The sequence below is a fragment of the Mastacembelus armatus genome, chromosome 1, assembly GCF_900324485.2.
Source record: "Mastacembelus armatus chromosome 1, fMasArm1.2, whole genome shotgun sequence".
In the NCBI taxonomy this organism is placed as follows: domain Eukaryota; kingdom Metazoa; phylum Chordata; class Actinopteri; order Synbranchiformes; family Mastacembelidae; genus Mastacembelus; species Mastacembelus armatus.
This window is the reverse complement of record NC_046633.1, coordinates 22308817-22329241: the sequence shown is the minus strand read 5'-3', so window position 1 is coordinate 22329241 and position 20425 is coordinate 22308817. Positions and strand designations below refer to the sequence as shown.

At 40.2% G+C, this 20425-nt stretch overlaps 2 protein-coding genes across 4 annotated transcripts in view; both read right to left on the bottom strand.

Moving 5' to 3' along the window:
• Positions 1 to 171: 171 nt before the first annotated feature.
• On the bottom strand, positions 172 to 5545 carry LOC113128021 (uncharacterized). Of its 2 annotated transcripts, none has more exons than XM_026303049.1 (6): positions 4843 to 5545; positions 2951 to 3022; positions 2044 to 2110; positions 1636 to 1726; positions 1468 to 1543; positions 172 to 1315 (listed from the first exon to the last, which is right to left on the bottom strand). In XM_026303049.1, the coding sequence occupies exons 1-6, from the start codon at positions 5040 to 5042 to the stop codon at positions 1042 to 1044; spliced, it is 780 nt and encodes a 259-aa protein (XP_026158834.1). In that variant the 5' UTR covers positions 5043 to 5545; the 3' UTR covers positions 172 to 1041. The 2 variants fall into 2 exon arrangements, with proteins under 2 accessions (XP_026158834.1, XP_026158835.1); XM_026303050.2 differs by lacking the exon at positions 4843 to 5545 and adding an exon at positions 4372 to 4824.
• A 914-nt stretch (positions 5546 to 6459) lies between these two features.
• LOC113128155 (E3 ubiquitin-protein ligase SMURF2) overlaps positions 6460 to 20425 on the bottom strand; it is a 56763-nt gene continuing 42797 nt past the window's right edge. For both annotated transcript variants that reach the window (XM_026303234.1, XM_026303235.1), the window contains exons 12-20: positions 15096 to 15309; positions 12582 to 12685; positions 12349 to 12463; positions 11852 to 12030; positions 11155 to 11292; positions 10811 to 10931; positions 10367 to 10568; positions 9810 to 9885; positions 6460 to 9695 (exon numbers count right to left, since the gene is read on the bottom strand). In XM_026303234.1, the coding sequence (XP_026159019.1) occupies positions 9596 to 9695; positions 9810 to 9885; positions 10367 to 10568; positions 10811 to 10931; positions 11155 to 11292; positions 11852 to 12030; positions 12349 to 12463; positions 12582 to 12685; positions 15096 to 15309 (1249 nt within the window). In that variant the 3' untranslated portion in view covers positions 6460 to 9595. The remainder of the gene's footprint in view (positions 9696 to 9809; positions 9886 to 10366; positions 10569 to 10810; positions 10932 to 11154; positions 11293 to 11851; positions 12031 to 12348; positions 12464 to 12581; positions 12686 to 15095; positions 15310 to 20425) is intronic.

Below are 20425 nucleotides of genomic sequence, written 5' to 3'. Positions count from 1 at the left end.
TCCTGTGTCTGCAATGTGTCACAGTTTAAGTTATTTGTGTCAGGTACTGTTTTATCTTTAAGGTTAAGCTCTTCTTAATACATTTGACCAAAGAGGATCAGAAACACAGTCATTATAGAAATCCTATATAGCAGTTACAAGCTGAAAGTTCAAATTTAAGAGGCATAAAGATCAAGTCAGATCAGATGACGTTTATTTTAAAAAGGTGAACAACATTCTGCTCTGAGCTGTGCCTGCACTAACTAAATGCTAGTTTCTGATTGGCTGCAGCTCTTTTAATATACTGGATGGAAGTGGACAGGAAAACCAAAATTGTGGTTAACTAATAAGATCTGATGATGTAATCCCCATTTACACCTGGTTAATCTGTATCACATTACTGGGATAATGAAATCCTTTGCATTTAGTCCTGGCAATAAAATGTGTTTGTGTTACTGTGCTGATCAGATCTCTATTCCACTTAGTTAGGTGGGATTTGTTTAAGGCTTGTCAAACATGGCACAAAAAGGCAGCATGATAATACCAGGTGTAAATGGACTATTAAATTCAACATTGCTTAACAATTTCACGATCCTTGTTCAAGCACATACAAAAGATTAAAAAAAACATATACATGGAGGAACACTGAACTTAAAAAGAACAGTCCATCCACCTGTTATTACAACCTGTTTTGCTGCAACCCCTCCCTCCTGACCAACAACGATTTAATGGTGTACCTTACCTCTGTCTTACCTGCCAATCAGTATTAAATATTCTTCACTGCAGTGATGTTAAGAGGGTTGTGGCATGTTGCACCATCAGACTGTTCTTGCGTGTGAGACGACATCAGTAAAACCGGTGAGGGGAAGATGCTGTAATACTGATAATGGTACAATGACAATCCAAGAAAAAAAAAAATATCCAGAAGTCCAAATGCTTAGTCCACTGTGTCCCAGGTAAAAAAAAAAAAAAACAAACAAAGTTATGCGTATTCCTGTTCCACTGTGTAAACCCTGCACAACCAGTGTCCGCTTGGAGCATCATTTCAGCCATGACACTATCTCAGCTACTACTGTTGCTGCTTGGTGATGCTGCTTTGCTGTTCTGTCCATGTGTTGCATGTTTCCCATTGATGGTAAAGTCACTATCGTCTTTGTTGTCCTCATTGTCTGGCAGATTAGTCCATTTACAGCGGCTGTGACAGAAACGGCATGCCTGGTAAATGACGAGCTTCAGTCCCTTGACATGTTTTCTAACATTACAGCGTCTGTTGCATTTCCGGCATGACTTGAACAGCTGGAGGATACACTCTTCGTCCACAATGAACTCTGACGAACTGACAGATTCAAAAAAGATGCCAAGTTACCATTTGAATGTGTTCTATAAACAGCGGCAACATAATACATTTTAAAGATAACACTAATCATGAAAATGAAAATCTGACTGGGAAAGGAGGACAACAAAATCCTCATATTAACATTAGCATACCTCCCCAAGTCCACCAGGTAATGTCCATCTCCCACGCTTAATGAGGTGCTAAACTCTTCATCCTCATCTTCAGTCTCTGTGGATCCATTTTAAACATGTCTCATATAGTACTATCGTCTGTTTCAAATGTTCAGATTTTTGAGAGTTGAGTCTGCAAAAACCTCTCACCTCTATTGTCTTTATTTTCTGCCTGGCTGGTTGGGTTCACCGCATCTTGGTCTTCTGGACTTTGATCTGCAGCATCTTTTTTCTCAAGCTCCTTAAAAATGGGGAAAGGAACAGCAACAACCATCAGGACACTGCTTAGTGGAAACAGGCAACACAATTGTGTTTACACAGCACATCATGTGAAATACAATGAAAACACAAAACTGTATATTATAATGATATTAACAATACATTTAATAGCATTTCTACATTGACAGAACATGTAATGTAACGTACACATCTAAGAGACCACCAATAGATGTGGAAGCAGAACTGAAGGACAAACAGACTTGCTCAAATCTTTTGTCAGTGTAACACAATCACCAAAAAACAAAAAAATCAGCTACAAGACAAATCAATCACATTTACCTTTCCATTTTCAGGGGACTGGACAGAAGTAGCAGCACACATTTCCTGCTCAGCTTCATTTGGCGAACTCATAAAAGGATATTCATAATACACACTTTTACTAAGATGGACACAGACAAGCACAAAGGTACACTTCATTTGACCTACACATGAGTATTTAGCCAAACTGGAGGCTTTTTGTTTCTTTTTTTACCAGGAAACATTAATACGTTTTACCGCTATTCATTCTAATTACTTTATAGTTAAAAAAATGACAAAGTTGCAATCACATGGATGATACCAATTATAGACAGTAACATTGGCAAGTGGCTCAAAAAAAATAAGTAAATAAATAAATAAATAATGGGTATCAATTTCTGAAAGATGTAATCTATGCTCTTATTGGTTAATAGATCACTAATGCTTTATACCTTGATAGTAAGCCATTAATAACTTTAGGGTTTCCAGGTTGTGGAAAATCCTCCTTCAGCATGACACTTTTGGTCTTTCATTTATTAGAAATTAGTTGTTTGACCGCTCGACTTCAAGAAAAGTGCTGCAGGACATCTGGACTGAATAATAAAAAATGCTTATTCACATTTACAGCTGGAGTCATGATGATTATTGTAGATAACGTTTCTTAATGATTTATTAACATGTAAAGGTGATGCACTTGTTATTAGTATGATGTTATGAGTAACATCATACTATGTTATGAGTAACATTTACAACTGCAGACTTGAATACTTTTAAGTATCATGCTCAAGAAGAATTTTCTACATTGTGCCAAGCGGCTTGTCTAGTTTGTAAAGAATAAGTAAACAATTTACTACCCATTAATCAAACTATAACAGCCTGTAAAGCCTCTAACAGTGTGTGTTATCAGATCATAGCACTAGAAACAAGACTAACAAACGCAGACACTCACTAGGTTTCAGTTGAAGAAGTCCTCTCAAGGCTCGTCTGTTCAGACTGACTCTCCGACTTGGTCCGAAGATAACTACAAACACCAAACACCGCAGTTAGTTTGCCGGTTAATTTATACATATGCACATGATGCAGACCTGTCATCAACTAACCCACCTGTCCAGCATATGGCTCCATTTTGATACTGTATTGTTTCTTAACATGCTGCCACTCCATCTAATTAGCTTTTCCTTAGTCTCCATTTACTACAGGGCTCAACACTGTTTCTGGGACAACTTTTAGACTGTCCTTTACTTCTAAACTGAATGTGTGTGTATAACAAAGACGATGCCTGCACCCAGCCTTCTGAACTCCACAAACCATATTCAGACTAATGTCTGTCAATTATACCTCATTCATCCATGATTCATTTAAGCTCTAAGCTGGCATCCAAAACAATGTCCCAGATTTGCCACTTTTGAATGACAAGTCATGTTACAGCCAAGTACGCCTTTGTGGACACTGAAGTCCATATAGTGGTGGTAATTATAACACTTTAACAAGTTGTTCTTACTTTGCATTTGCTCAAAATCATATTTATCAGGTGAGTCCACCTTTTTTGTGCGTGGGACTTTATGTCTTGGATCAAGAGCTCCCACAAATCCCTGTAAACCTTTATCTTCCCCTATGGGCAGAGGTGATCATCTCTCTCAGGCATTCTGTGAGTGTTGCTGCTTTTAATGGACCATCTACAAACTATAAATACACTTTTATTTTATGCTAAACCTTTGGTTATGAATGCAGCCTCTCAGAGTACAATAGGAGAAGAGGTGAATTAAAAGCTTACACAGGCGTAATGTTATTAAAACCAATATAAAAAACAAAGGTCAGTGAAATATATAAGGCCAAATATGAATACCACAATAAATGAGTCGATACCAACATTTTTGAAAGAAAATGTCAGCGATGTGAGGTGATCTTTCTAAACGAACTGTGATATTTTTTTATTTCATGCAAACTTTGTCAGCTCTCACGGCTCAGCTATTCACTGAGCCGTAGTACGCATGTGACTATGACAGGCGGAAGGACAAGTAGTTCCTAGACTGGTGACAGCGTAGTAAAAATTTCTGCTGTGTCCCCAGTTGACGATGAAATACACAGTCAACCCAAAGAAATTAGTTTAGTTTTCGTTCCCATAAGAGAATCAGTACCAGAAACGTTGGGATCGGAAGTATCGACACTTCAGGTTCGATGCTAACAGCGTCACCGCGGCTAACAGCACGACAGCAGCATTGCTTCGCAAACTAACGTAGAAAGTAAACAGTGAAGCGGGTTAGCCTGCTTGCTAACAAAATAGCGGGTATTAGCTTGAATAAACATTAAAGTGAACAAAGCAACACGGACCTATTTAACGTGTAACACCGCAAAACTAGTGGAGCCCACCTGTCCAGGAGAAACAGAGCCACCTCCGTGTCGTTTTTCAAGCCTTTATTTTCCCGGAGCTTCCTCCACCGCTGAAACGCCTTCCCGATGTTAACGCGGCTCTTCGCCCTCGCCTGCTCATAAATCCTCTTCCTGGCTTTTTGCTGCTCGGACCTCCTTCTCCTCGGGTGTTTGTTGGCCATGTCTCCTTTCTAACAAAGCTGCAATAGCAGCGGGTTCACGCGTGCCTGCTTTATCGCCGCTCGCAACCGTGGCCCGCTCGCTCCCGCTGTCTTGGGCACGAGCACGAACGCCCCTTGTCGCTCACAACTTTGTTTACAATTGACAACACCGGAACAACGGACCCAGTTTTCTGCAGCCCGCACACATGACGGAGTGATGTGAACCGATACAGACACATCGGCTAACGTCACAGACACAGCCGTCAGCCCCTAATAAAATAAAAACAAAATAAGACTGACAATTAGTTACCTGTCCAGCAGAAATGTTGCCATCATGGCGTCACTTTTCAGCCCCATTTGCTCCCTCACTTGTCTCCATTGCTGAAAAGCTTTACCAATGTTGATTCTGGTTTTATTTCTCGCAGCATCCAATTTCTGTTTAGCTGTAGCTTTCTCAAACACTGTCTTCCGTTTGCGACCCGGAGCTGCTGCAGCCACCTTCTCTGCCATAGATAGCTAGCTAGCTACTGCTAAATACAAAATACACAAGCTCTGCCCGCAATGCCTTGTGGGAAACTACTGGCTGCAACGGCCGAGTGCGCGCAAGTAGGAAGTTGGGTTGACAGGCAGGTCGGCCATCCAATGGGATTTCTCGGGCCGAATAAATTGATTGGCCCGGCGTCGTTGAGCTCAGCGGTTGCCATGGGTGATAGAATGTTTTCCTAATGTTGTCAGGGCGTTGGATTGATAATGTTGCCACGGCAACGCGGAGAACGGAAGAAATGTAACAAATTGTGTTTCTGACAGGAATCCCACTGTGCCTTTAAACCAGAGCCTAATAATACACAATGTCAAAGCTAATTCAAAGACTTATTAATGTGAATCTGGTTTAATTGGTTAAGTAGGTTTAAGAAAAACCCATCAAACATCGTTACAAAAGTTCATTGCGAGAAGGAGGCATCGGAACCTCTGTCTGACGTACTATCACTCCTTTCCAATAGTGCTGGAGATTTTTCAAAGACGCCAGGAATTAGGACCAGACACAAAAGACATCTTTTGGTGATTTTTTTTGTCTCCTCCTGTCTGCCATAAGACAGAATCTCTTTTAAAAACTTTATTAAAAGGTGTCACATAACAGAACAGTTACCCAAACCAAAACATCATTACATCAGTATATTAATACACAATTTTAAAAACAAAAGAAAGTACTTAACATATGTTTTAATACATAAATTATTAAGAGCAGGGTAAAAGCACAGGTGGCATTGTCACTGTACTAACAAAAGAAGTGGAAATTCATTCTCAAGATATATGTTAATATGCTTACATCCATTTTCTACTTTGTCTTTATGCTCCATTACATATCATGTGAAAACATGGTACATTTTAAGTCCACAACTCATTTTGCAAATTTAGACACCACATTGAAGACAATGTTACAAAATATGTTTATTTGCAACCGTTCTGTAAACACTGCAATTGTGTCCACCTTGACCAGCTACATTAAATGCTACGCGCTCCCTAATGTTGATACTCTTGAGTGCTAATAATACTAATGTACTTAAAATGATATTTGAAGTAATTGAGCATTATCAGAGAAATCTTTTCTGTATGAACAATTTAAAAAACACATTTGGTAAGGATAGATATACATACATGATATATGTTTCTGAGGACTGAGGAACATTTGTAAAGGATTAATTCTAATTGATTTTCACATCTACTATTTGACGGCTTTGTATTGGAAACACTGGAGCTCTCTTCATCTGTGACATGATTTTTCTAAAGGCTTTGATTTGAACAAATTAGACAAATAATCACTGATGACAGAAAGATGCAAACCTGAATGTCTTTTTCATTTCATAGGACTACATATTAAATTCATCTTAATGCCGCAGTGGGACAAAGAAGACAGTAGTGCATATGGTTCTATAAAACATAATGCTGTGAGGTTCAAACAGCATAGTTTTATTGCTCAGCTTTCTGCAAGGGTACAAGAAGTGTGATACTTTGCTTCTTTATTGTCCATATGTACAGATGTCTGTTACAAGCTCACAGAGCAGCTGATGTGAAAAACTATGAACACATATACTATAATAATAAATACAAAAACAGAATTAAAAGAAATAAAACACGGTGCAGTTTAAAAAAAAAAAAAAAAAAAAAAAAAATCTATGAATTTTTCTGTATTGTATTGAATTCAATCAAAAGTCCTTTACACATGCGCGCCCACTCACACAAACACACACACACAAAAGAATTTGCACAAGGAAATTGTAAATTTGTACTTAAAAGTGTGGGGGGAGCTCATTGTGGTTTATAACCATCATTACAATACATCATTTCAACCAGAACTGGTTCACAATTTATTCAAGTAGATTCATCAGATCAATCAGAGTAGACAAAAAACATCTTTCCATTGCAGAAGTTCAAAGCTTAATAAAGTTAACAATGACCTGCAAAACTGTGAAAGACGTCTGACCAGTTTGGCTGCTTAATTGGGGAAAAGTGTGATTACCCCTTGTCTGGAAGCACTGAACCCCACAAGTATGCACTGAAGACTGAACCAGCCAGAAAACTTGGTGCTAACAAAATGTAAGAAAGAGCAGAAGTGGACTGTGTGCACTGGACAAACATATGTGTGCATATTGATAACGTGTGTATCTACATATAGATATTTGGTAAATAGAAGGAAGTGTCTGATTATAACTTGGAGCCCAAGTATACATAACGTGTGCAAAAAACATTTAATGCATTTCTTTTCTGCCTCTGAGTCAGTTTAGGTAAAATCAAATAAATTCTCTGTACAAAGACGACCATTTCACTGTACTGTTTCATGATGACACAAAGCAAAAACATTTTCTGATATCACCTAACAAACTGTTCATGGTTGCAAATAAATGCAGGCAGTATAGATAAAACGTTTTTCTAAGAGTAATAATTATGCAAATAAATTGGCTTCATCTCGTGAGGATCCAATCATAAGGGTTTTCTGGATGGAGGCTCAGGTGATGGAGCTGCTTTTCACTGTCTGACTTTTCATTTTGGTTGAACACTTTCACCGTGTAGCACCTAGGAGTTTCGCATTAGTCAACAGCCTATCATTTACAGCTCTGACGATGTGAGGCTGCCAACACCACTCAGTCTATTTCCTCGCTTTTAAAAACTCATGTTGCCAACAGACTGTAGATGTGTGTATGACATAATATTGTCATTTGTGCTGTTTGGTAATCAGTGTTGGTGACACTGTGAAAGCAGCAAATATGGTCTCTGTTGTTGTGTCTTGTTATCTGTGGGTTAGAAATGTGAAAGTGTTTGACCAAAAGAAAAGCACTTTTAAATTTTTCCAAATTTTACACTCTACTGTGGGTTTAAAGACAGGGTCTCTGAAATATAATCTCCATTAAAACCTGTTTACCCCTTCTCAAATACTAGACCGATAAATGTAAAATTAAAAACAAATGACAACTTCACCTGAGAATGCAAAGAGGTCCGTGAAAGACAACATGCTTGCATTTAAATCGAAGAGAAAGAACAAGCAACAATATACAAAATAGTTATGTATTTGTACATATATACTCAAAAATTTCAGGTGTATAGATTTTTTTTTTAAAATGTTTTTAGACTTTTTTTTAGTCTGTTTGCTTCTAATGTAGTTGTATAGCAAATGAATCATGATACATTTTAATCTAACATTAAGAAAGCACTCCTGCTGTCACTGCTCAGTTTGTAAAGTGCACTAAAGTGACGAAAGCGATAAAGAAATACTTCAGCTTTTTTAAATTGACGTGGGTGAAGCCTGGTCCTGTGTACACATGTGCCCTTTTCACATATGAACTGAAAGGAAGTCTGCTGAGTTATGCTGGGCTAGATAGAATAAAAAACATGCATACTTATAATTGCTGGAGACAAATGGGTGAATAAGAGAAAAGGAAGACGAACCAGGCTCAAAGAGTTTTGCAGCAACAAGCAGGATCCTGTGCTAGTGAAGTTGAAAGAGAACTCATCTACAAAATCTCTACCTCCTTGCATACAAGAGTACATTTGTATACACATGCAAAGACACACATTTACAAGAGCTGTGGCCACAGTGTGCAGTGATTCAGGGGAAAAAGACTTATAGCTTCTTTTTCACCAGTTCAAAGTCCCTCGTCTTCGAACAACCACCACAAGTTCGACTCAAAAGCGCCACAAAACATCAAACCTAGTGTGCAAGTCGGTGTGTGAGTTCCATTTCAAAATGATATATTCACTATTTAAATCATATGCTTTCAGAGGTATAAAATAACTGCTGATATAAAAAAAAAAAAAATGAACTAATTATGGAACATTTCTGTAACAACAAAAAAACTTTCTGTTCTGAATTTGAATAACATCAGCTACTAACTTTTCCACAAAATGATCCATAGCATTTTGGGAAGAAAACCCTTCAAAAATTAAGCATTTCACAGAGTCGAAGCACAACAGCTCTACAGCCACGAGGATTGCATGGTGTGTTGGTTGAGGGCAAGATATGGCTACCTGCAATGTTAAAGACTCAGTAGCATGACAAGGATCAATTCAGTCAGTTCAAATTGTAAAACTAAATAGTAATGCATCTGAAGATTTTGAGCTGTATGTTGCTAATCTGACTCCTGATTTAATTACATTTAAAGTTGGCGGACCAGACAGCGAGGTCTTTTCATTTCTCTAACTGCAAAGGGACAAAAAACTACAAAGAACAAACAAAACAAAATTCACAATAACATGTTATTGAAAATCTGCAGCTTCTAATGTAACAGCTCGTCTTTTGCTTTCTGTATTTCACATAAATGACACAAACCTAAAAAAAAAAAAAAAAAAAAGACTGAACTCAGGATGACTCTCTAGCAGCTGTTCAAACAGATATCAATAAGAGAAGAATGTGGACAACAGTGAGAGGAAAGGAAGACTGCAGGCTGGTCGAAGGCGCCTGTGCCAGGCTCTGAGTAAGCCTGCTGGCACGTCCCAGTGACAGTAATGGTCTATCAAGGTTCTGCACAGTTACTCATGTTCCCGCATAAACACACACTCCAATGTGTCTCTCATTCCACTGCAAAGCCACAAGTCTCCTCAATCGCTGTAAGCAGCTTGTCGTACAGTTTGTCATAGCTCTCATACGGTGGAATGTCGATCCGATTGAAGCTGGAGAACAGACAAAGACAGTCACATAAGTGAAGCTACGAGAGACGGTAATGTGCTGTACCATGACAAAATAAGAGCATGTGTCTGTGCCTGCAATCTACATGTGACACGCACCAGGTATGGGCTTTGGGCAGATTGTTGGTGTTGGCATCGATCTGATGGATGGTGAAGAGTCTGGGCCCTGCAGCACCTGCACTCAAAAATAAAAACAGGATCCATCAATTCAGCATCAAATTCCACTGTCAACGTCTCTGCTAATAAAGTCCTACTGCTTTGTAACCTAGCACCTAACACAATCCACCTTTGTATCAGAGGGTTACTGCTTTTTTTTTGAAAAAGATAAAAATATTCCTGGAATTGTTTGTATTATAAGATAATAAAGATTTAAGCACCTGCATAAACAAGACAATTTTCACTGTGGAACATATTCAACAGTATATTTATAAAATGTAACTAGTCCACATAATGGTTGACATAAACCTAGTGAAGGCTGCAATATAATAGGTCAACTATCTTTAGTAGCCAGTACAGTACAGGATAACCAATGTAAAAACAGCATCATGTCTTTATGTGTCTGAAAGTATGAAGAAAGATTCTCTGTGAGCAACGAGTTGAACAGAAGCTAGACCAGCTCCACGAAGACAGGGTAACACATAGAATCACACAGGTACCCTGTAAAGCCTTAAAGCCTTGCAGGGGCACTCTGGATGAGCCCGTAACAAACTGCAGCAGTCGGGCACGCCTCTCCTCGTCAAAGGACTCCACAGCTTTCCAAAACCACTTGACGATATTACTGTCGGGGGTGCAGTGCTTCAGACGGGTGTTGGACTTCCAGTCTGAAATGTCAATCTTCCCCAGGCCACACACTATCAGCTGAAAGCAGACAGGGAGAACTGTAATATTATCACAGATTCACCGTCATGTGTACTTTACTGAATCATCGTGTACCACAGATCTATGTATGTTCTGTTTTGGAAGTTGGAATTCAAGGTAATTTTCCTGTCAAACAGCGACAATGAAAATGATGACAACTGAGCTGGTTGTGTTAGTGTGTGTGAGAATAGATGAAAATGATAGCTGTGACGGTAAATCTTATTAGACGACTTCTACTCTACCTCCAGCTCCTTCTCGTCAAATGCTTTGAGCAGATGCTGGGGGATAACCTCGTTGAAGCCTTTCTGCAGGGCCAGAAACTGAGCCTCGATGCCGTGCAGGAAACGCCAGTTCACATACAACCTGTAGAAAACATAAGGGAGGACGGAAGTAATGAAACACAGTGGACAAAGTATAGATTTATCATTATGACACTGAAGTGGTTCCACATATGACAATGTCTCATTTGACAGAAAATACATGTAAGCACAGTGAAATGTGAGAATATGTGGAATTCCTATGCTAAAATTGAGCTCACTTTATTGCTTGTTGTTTGGTGTGTATTTGTGCTCGTCCCTCTCCATACCTGACATACTCCTTCTTGGTATCCTCTGTGACAGGGATACTCTTGCCGTTGGGCTTGAGCTCATGTTGGATGATTTCTCCGTAGGCATTATGCTCTACACAGAAAGTGTGGTCCAAGACGCCAGTGATGTCATTGTCCCTGAGCAGCGAGTGAAAGAGGCAACTTCATTTTATTTGCTTCACCATTAAAAATGTAAACTTTCAGGTACTATCATTGTGCATCTTCACATGGAAAACACTTGTCTTTTAAAATACCTCATTGCTGCATCAACATATGGAAAAGGAATGAACCAACAGGGATGTTCATTTTAGAGAGCAGACAATCATCTGAACTGGCAGCAGGGGGCGCCACAGTTTCTAGAATTGGTTTGGGCTTTGCAAACAGCTGAGGACAGTGTGCTCAGATGTCAGTGCATCTAAAGGATGTTGTTTCTGTCCTGTTTATAAATGCTCTGTACACGTTTTCTTTTCTTCCCTTGTATACATAACACAGGCAAATAACTAGTCAGCAAAGCAGTTATGCTTATTTTACTGGTAGAATGAAAAAAACAGTAAAAGGTTAAAGCTGACTAAGATAGTTTATAATGTTGAATCCTTTAACAAGAAAGCTGCTGTATATATGTGTTATCACTGTATCTTTGGACTAACAGTGGAGATGTTTTTGAAAAAAAATGGGTTGGGTGGAAAAGGGGTCTTACAGAATCCAGACAAGGCTGTTGTGGAGGTCGGGGTCAACAGACTCCATATCATCCAGCGTGATGGGCTTTCCCAGCAGCTGTTTGTAGAATGGCAGGGTGAAGCCTCCATCAATGTAGTGGCCGTGGAACACTGCCATGCCCATGATGCGACCCACAAAATGAAAGTACGACAGGTGCTCCTGCAGAATAAACCAGGATGTCAATACAAACACTTTCATTCCACAACATAGACAGTTTCTAAGTTGTCAGTGTGGTCAGACAACTTCCAGGCCTTCTGTCCCCATATTTTTGTTTCCAACAATGACAGCCTCATTTTTTTTGCTGAGAATTAGAAATTTTGTTTCTGATTCCATCTTGCTCATCTCAAGATGTCCTAGCAGCATTCTTATTAAATATTCTAATAAAAAAAAAAAAACTAACTTAATTTTCCCTCCCTGCACCTGATGATCCACTGGATTAATAATGAATGTCAGACTATAAAATAAAATCATTCCTACTGGGTTGACAGCAGAATCAGGGTTAATCTGCAGAGTGTAGATGTCATCCCTGGAGTACTGGAAGAGGCCGTAGTAGGGGTTCAGCATCTCATGGGACAGCAGGTACAACCATTCCCTAAAACACACACACACAGATTTCCAGTTAAATGCACCTCACTCAATGTTAAAACAAGTGCAAATGTTTACTGACATTTAAAAACCATACAAAGAGAAAAATTAACATGCCAAACTACCTTGCTACCCCACCATAGTCCAGCCCCTCCTCTCCTCTGAATTTGATCATCAGTCTTTTCCACAGATCCTTTGGACGCATCTTCATCACCTGACGGTACGACTCCTACGATTCAACACATCAAAAACTTTAACATTGCACATAACAGGACTGGCTTAAATAATCACTGGCCTTCAACAAGGTAACACTAACTTTTTGCATAGGTGTGTTTGGTGTATAAGATCTACAAGCATAAGAACAAACACACAACTTCAGACACACCAGGTGCTGATGATGTGTGCAGGATTAAAGCAAAGCAGCCTGGCCTGTCCAGCTCACTACACTTTGGTTAGATTAAGTTAGTGGATGTGTCATGATCCATCTATTACATCAGATGAGATTAGATAACACTTTATTGATCCCCTGGCAGATGCCAGTGTCAGATGCCAGTGTCAGATGGTGTCAGTCTGTAGTTTAACATGAACACAGAGGTGTACAAAGACAGATCTACTGACAGAGTCTAAAAACATAACAGGCTGTGATCCCAGGAAACTCTCTGGTCCTTCATCAGCTCCACTCACTCATCCAGTTTAATGGGGATAGATCCATAATGTTTAAGGGGGGACAAGGTTTATAATGTCTGTTTTTTTTTGTGACGGTTCACTCCCCCTCACCACCCTCTTTCTCCTCAGCTCCTGGGGGATTTCAGGTGTCTTACATTGTAAAGCTAACAGCTGCTCCTGTGTGTAAATAATATGTAAATAATGCTGTAACCATGGTAACTCATCTTTCCCGACTCAGTCTTTGTACGTTTTCTCACATAAGCGCAAGAATTAGTGGATGATAATCACTCACTTCTATTCATAGTTTAAAAAAATATAACATGAATTGCTGGATGTTATCGCAGCAAAAACAACACATACAGAGATGAGCTGCTGTGAGATGTCACTCGAGAATAAGCATGAAGCTTAACATTAATGTTTCTGTTGGAGACAGGCATAAGCAAGGACAGACATAAAGATTGGAAGCTGAAAACAACATTGGAGTGCATTTCAAAACAGCTTATTTCTGCTTGTGATTAGCACAAAGTAATAACACAACAAACCTAAAACTAAATTATTTTTTAAAATGAAAGATGCAACAGATTAGGGACATCTACGTCTGTCCTCGGGGGAATCCGGAGACTCAAAGATTGTGCCATGATAAACAAGCTCCTATCGCAGAAACTGTCTTGCTGCAGCTGCTAAAGCACGGTAGAGCTGTGCTGCACATGTCAAAATTGTTCATTAATTCTTGCTAGTATAAGGTCCAAAGGTTTAAACACTCAAATTATGCAGTTTCTTCAGTGACAAAACCAGAATGTTGCCAGAGCTCAGGCCATCTCATCTCATGATAGGTGGGAAGATTGTATAAAAAGTCTCCAAAACATTAAAAACCATCACTGTATTAATGACTGAATATACATCAATTGACACCTGGTATTTGTGTGAATAATGTGCCAACTTGAGGCACAGAACAGGTAAATAATAAATCACACTAGAACAACTGGGAACACACGAGTGTGATACTGCCAGTGGTAAACTGCAATTCTGGTTCCTGCATGAAAACCTCAATTGGATCTGCAGAGCTGGTTTTTCACGCTTAACTTTCCCTTTCCACAGTTGTCACGTCGATGGGGAATGAAGTCATATTTTCACTGCTCAACTTGTAGTTATGAAGTTATGTCTGGCCCCGAATACTTGCCACTGCAGCTTTAGCTCCTTTCTTTTCTTGCTCATTCACCCCCCCCCCCCCCCCCCCCCAACCCCCAACCCCCAACCCCCAACCCCAATCTCTTTAGCTGCTGAAATCATCCAGAAAGAATGCCTTTGCCTTGGTAGAACAAATGATTGGGAGAGCAAGAAAAAAAGAGAAAGAGGAAGAGAAGAAAAAAGAAAAATCTTTTTTTTTGCATTGTTGTGAAGGCCTTTCTGTTCTGCTTTTCTCTGGAAATCATAAAGCGGTTCTGAGTACTGGTTCTGTGCTGCCCCAGGCCCTTTTCTGGCAAACATTGTAAATAAGGTGAAATAAATGCCAGTAAAATGCAAAGATCTGGCTTTGCGATTGTTTTAACAGACATTTAGACATTAGCCTGCCAGTGCATGATGCTTTGAATGGCAGATGAAGAATTTTATAAACACACAATTAAGGTACTTTATGCTAACTTATGGTAAATGTTGTTATGCATTCATTTTTGAGAATGTGTGTGTAGCTGTGCTCAGCTGCCCTTCAAGATGTTTCCTTTTATGGTTGAAGGCACATCCCAAACTGTTTTTTACATAAGTAAATGTACGGCTGAAGAGGAATGTTTTAGTGAATTTAAATGCATGATTGTTCCTAATCTGTGAACATAAACCATGGTACTTGTTTATGTTCATGTTGCAATCTAGTTAGCATACATGCTCTCAGGCACATTAGGCTAATAAAAGCAAGAACATTGTTATCATTTTGTGTATGAAAAAGGTCACCTGTCAGGTGTGTGATACGTTTATTCTACCTCAAATATCTCCTCACGGCAGACCTCGATGCGGCAGTGGCCAGCCTGGGGTTGTTGCTGAGACAACTCCTGCCGCAGGATCTTCAGCTTCTGCACCAGGTCTCTCTTGTATTTGGGAACTGTCAGACACTCTGCCTCTTCAGGTAACTGGGCTGGGGACAGAGCTTGCTGAGGGCCCCCAGGACCACCTTGGTCCTTCAACTGAGTCGGATGACTGGAGGGAGGTGGAAGAGCAGTAGAGAGAGACCAACAAGGGATGAATGGGGAGATGAGGGGGACAGAAGGACAAAGACAGAAAAGTTCAATGTATGATTTATCATTTACATAAAACAGCAGTTTAAACAGTTTGCCCTGAGCTGCCTGCTCTAAAAGGCAAATTCCATTCTGTGTATTGCAGCTGTTTAGTGTTGCATGGTCATAGGAACTTTATGTACTGGTTTAAATCCAGTAGAGTAATACATTTATACAAAAACAGAAGAATGATTTATATGTCTTGCAGGAATTCCCCATCCTCTCCACTTCAAACATCATTTAACTACTGAAGTGGGGAGTTTTGTAAGAAATTCCCTCTCTATCCCTCGCTTGCCTCAAAGAGCCATAAGTCCTGAATAAATCGGAACCAGACCTGTGGACAGGCTAGGCCTTTGACCAGATGTTTGGTAAATATCGGCACCAGGAAAGACAAAGCACGGGAGGAAAAACCCTGAGTAAGCAGAGAGGGAAACACACAGAGGAAGAGGGAAAAAAAAGAAGAGAAGAAATATACAAGGAGAGTGGTGTGTGAGCAGCTGGTGCCTCTGGCTAGCTCAGCTGAGCGGATAAGTCGATGCGTCCTCCTCTCTTCACCATCACACATTTGTCTCTATGTGTAACCTCTCCAAATTTCCCACTTATCATTACTCCAGCATGTGTCTGGGGTCTTATACATCTCTAGACATCTTTATTCCTGTCTAAAGCCTAAAGAAGCTGACAGCTACACTTGATTCCCAGTAGTTACCCTTGTCCACCACCAACCACAGCTGGAACTCCCATCATCTGCCCACTGGAGCAGCCACCCTTCCTTATATTTTGAGGTGGAGGAAAAAAAAAAAAACTCAAATATTTCAGTAGACCCACAGTCGTGTTTCTGTCAACATGGCACTGAAGATGCCTTTCTCTGGGCTACAAATGATGCTCTGGTAAAAGCAGAATACAACTGCTGCTCTGAGTTGAGGTTTAACTGGCCTCAGTGCAGCCTTGTTTTACATTTTCAGAACATGTGTGGGAAAGGGTGTGAGCAAGGAAGAATGTCACACAGGGGCCAGGGAACCTTTATCACTGTTTGCTCTTTTGACATCCAGGGCCTGTATGTTCTGAGAAAAGATGTGATACAATCTTATACAATGTAAGCACAAGGGCCCCATGGTCAGTTCTCGTTTTGGCCTCCTCCAGCCCTTGCTGTGGTATTAGTGGTGAGATGCCTGGGTGGGCCCCATAATAACATAATCCATCTCTCCCTGAAACAGGACAGCAGCCCGCATTTTCCTGTGAGGAGATGCTGAGCCAGCAAACAGCTTCTTTAAAAGAAGCTACTGTCCTCCGCTGGGTGTCAAGGTTGCTGTTGGCCAAACAAAGGTGGCACACCAAGAGTTGGTATATAAAAGCAAGGAGAGGCTTGCCAAGGTAGCAACACATAGCCACCCACCTATTCCAACACTTGCTGTACCCTTGGGTTCTCTGGTTCAGTGGGTTGAAAAAGGCCTCATCTATTTGGGCTTTCCAAACTAAACGGGTGCAGTGTTTCGCCAGTCTATCCCTATATAATCAAGTCCGCCGCTATTTATTTTATTGGCAGGCGCTGGGGCTGCTAGCATGTCAAAGAAAGGGTAAGACTGCAGCAGACCAGTCCTGAAAACCACTTTAGGAAGGAGGAGGGGAAGAAAAGATGGCCTTAAAACAAAATGGAATGAGTTGCTTTTGGCTGGGAGGCTCAAGAACCATATAATAACTCGTAATTTCAGCACACTTGTTTTTCATTCTAAGGGCACAGTGTAATTAAAAATATGTTTCAAGATAGTTTGTCATCTCTGGTTTCCAAACGCGACAAGCTCTGCATATTTGATAGCAAATATAGAAAATACAACTACAGCAAAGTTGAAAATCTGCCTGAGCCAAAAGAGAGAGATGGTTCCTATTGCTGTGACAGCTTGGGTGAAATACGACTGAGAAGAAATATAAACTCAAATTCAATCGAAGAGCCAGAGAATTTTATTATTGTTATTCCAAGGTAGAAAAAGTGGGAGGAAAAGAAGCTGGAAAAGTCAAGAAAAGAGGGAGTCAACATTTGCCAGAACAGGATCACCTGAACCTGAACCTGCTACATCCTCTTTCTGTGTTTGCAGGGAGGCAGACTGGGCGTGTGTTAAGTGAGAGAGCGCACGCACAAGAGAGCAAGTCACCATGTGTACTTTCTTTTTTCAATGCTAGCTTGGCACAGGTGGACTGGAATGAGATTTGAGTAAGTGTAGTGGCACCAACCACAACAACATACGGAGCCCAGAGAATCAAAGGGCCCTTTATGAGTCTGTCTGCTCAGAGTATCAGCTGGTGCCCTGCTCTGTGCACCTGCTTAAAAAGTAGCAGGGTACTGTGAGGTCAGCGACAGAAAAAAGCCAATGTTGCTGACTCAGCAGAACACAGAGTCAAAGTGTGTACGTAGAGAATTGTTTACTTGAGTAAAATGTGTGTTTTGCCAGAGAATATGTGAACTGTTACATCCTTCATGACCGCCAGGCTCCCACATCTGCACATTTCTACCTTCTCCAAAAGTTCATGAAGAAACAATATGCTATATACAATATACAATATACAACAATATACAATATGCTGCAAAGAAAAAAAATTGATATTTCAATTACGAAAAAAAAAAAAAAAAAAAAAAAAAAAATATAGCCACAAGCGGCGATGAACGGCCCTCGCCTGGAGCGAACCGCCTCCCCAAGCGCCCCCCCCCCTCCCCGAATAATGGACAGCCATTTTGATGAGGATGCCCTGAAGGATGTTTGTGCCAAATTTGGTACAGTTCTGGCAAAGTAAGTGTAAGTACACAGGGGTACACAAACTGTGAAATTGAGCAAAAAAATTTGGATAACTTTTGCAGCCCCATGTGTCTAGGTGATGTTGACCAAAAATGAGCTAAATTGGTCGAAAGCCCTAGGACGAGTTCAAAAGGGTACGAGGTGAGCAAAAACGGCGAACTTCATGACCTTTAGATTAAATCCAGACTGGTGGACTTCCTGTTGTGCGTACAATGTCACCATGATAAGCTTTTTTTCTTGCCTCGAAAGGAAGAAGAGGCGTGCCGAGTTTGGTGACTGTGTGACGGAAAAAATGTTGGTCGGCCACCCATAGGCCCAATGTATTTCGACTTTTCTCAGGGGGCTGGAGAGCCATTGTTTTGAGGTCGTGTATCAAACCTTTAAAAAACTAAATTTTCACACAATTCTGACTTGGGTGTAAATTTTCGTGAGTTTTCGAATATGATCAGGGGGTCAAATTAAGGCTTTTTACGCAGGAAAATAATAATGTAGAAGAATAATAAATCAACGATTTCCAGGCTCACGGCCACCTGTCAATCATAATATATACATTTTCATAAAGGTGCATCCTCGTGCATCCCCACGTCATGGTGGGGTGTGGGTCAGTCCTCCATGCTACCTGGGGGGAACCCTTGCAGTTTTGCACTCCTGGCTAATTGAGCAATTATAATAGTCCCTTGCCTTCACCTTTCGGTGGGGGCTCGGGCCTAAAAAAAAACAAAAAAACAAAAAATGCTTTCTGCTTTCATTAATTTTCTGTGTACAATGTTCAGTGAACTATATGTCTAAAAGATGGCCAGTACTAACATAGTACAGGCAGAAATAGTCGTTTGCAGGACATCAAAACAAAAATAGTTCACACCAACTACACAGTAAAAGTACATTGTACATATGAATAAAACAGAAGTCAATAGTTCAGAAGGCTCTTGTGTAGGAATTTATGCTTTCACCTAGCTTTTCTTCTTCTGTTCACTTGTATACAAACTTCTATTTAATGCATCACATACAGAACATTTAGTCTGTTATACAAGTAGATGGCTTTTAATGACTTCACAGTACCATCAAGTCATTCAAGGATTCTAAGTACTGCAGGAAAATTCAAATACTGTATACTATACACATATAAATAGGGTTTGTTGCTAACCAAATAAAATGCCTTTCTATTCATCTTTCACAGGTTAAATATACCATACACACAAAATGTTTCAAGTAAAACCATCACTGCTTAATGTTGATATATGATAATGTTTAGTGCCAATGTTGATATAACTGTCATGGTGACTTATTACTTGGTTGGGAAAATACCTGCTGATGCCCACTAAACCTAAATCCAGCATCAACTAAAAATACTTTTAGCAAACACTGATGTAATCTTTCAGACATATACTATGTGCCGGTGCAAAGGAGGAAGTATGTGAGAGACAGTGTGGCAGACCACAGTAATGTAGCTGCGCCTGACTGTCTGACAATTCAAGGCCTTCATCTGTCTGAGGTTGAAGGCAGCGGGGCTGTCTGAGTCACATCTGAACAAAGATGTGCCGTGAAGGACTGGTAGACTGAACTGCACGCTGCAGATTCAATGTTGTAATAATGCTCCATGCATTCTATTTTGGCAAAACAAAATACTAATATTTCTACCCAAAGCGCTCACTTTTTGTCTCTTCAGGCATAGAGTATGTCTGTAGATCTGTTAGAGCAACCATTGTCACCTTCATGACCAAGGCAAATGAATGCAGATGATGGGCACCATGTACATTTTTGTAAATTTAAAGTTCAATATTCTAATGCATTAAAGTATGCAAAAAGTGGAGAGGTCTGCATACTTTCTGAAAGCACTGCACTGGGAGGTAGCAACAAGTCTGTATTGACAAAACACCAGCTGCACTTATGCAACTCCAAAGCAGTGACACCTGTCAGCATCTATTCAATTCAATTCAATTTTATTTGTATAGCGCCAAATCACAATACAAATCATCTCAAGGCCCTTTACAAGAACTAAAAACCCAACAAATCCCTTATGAGCAAGCACTTGGCGACAGTGGAGAGGAAAAACTCCCTTTAACGGAAGAAAAAACCTCCAGCAGAACCAGGCTCAGTTTGGGCGGCCATCTAGCTCGACCGGTTGGGGTGAGTGGATAGAGGAGAGAGAAAAGAACAGCAACAATAAACAACAAATAGACACTGCAGGTTGGTGGGACCAGTAACTGCACATCAGCGATATACAGCTCCACATCTCCACAATCTAACAGTTTC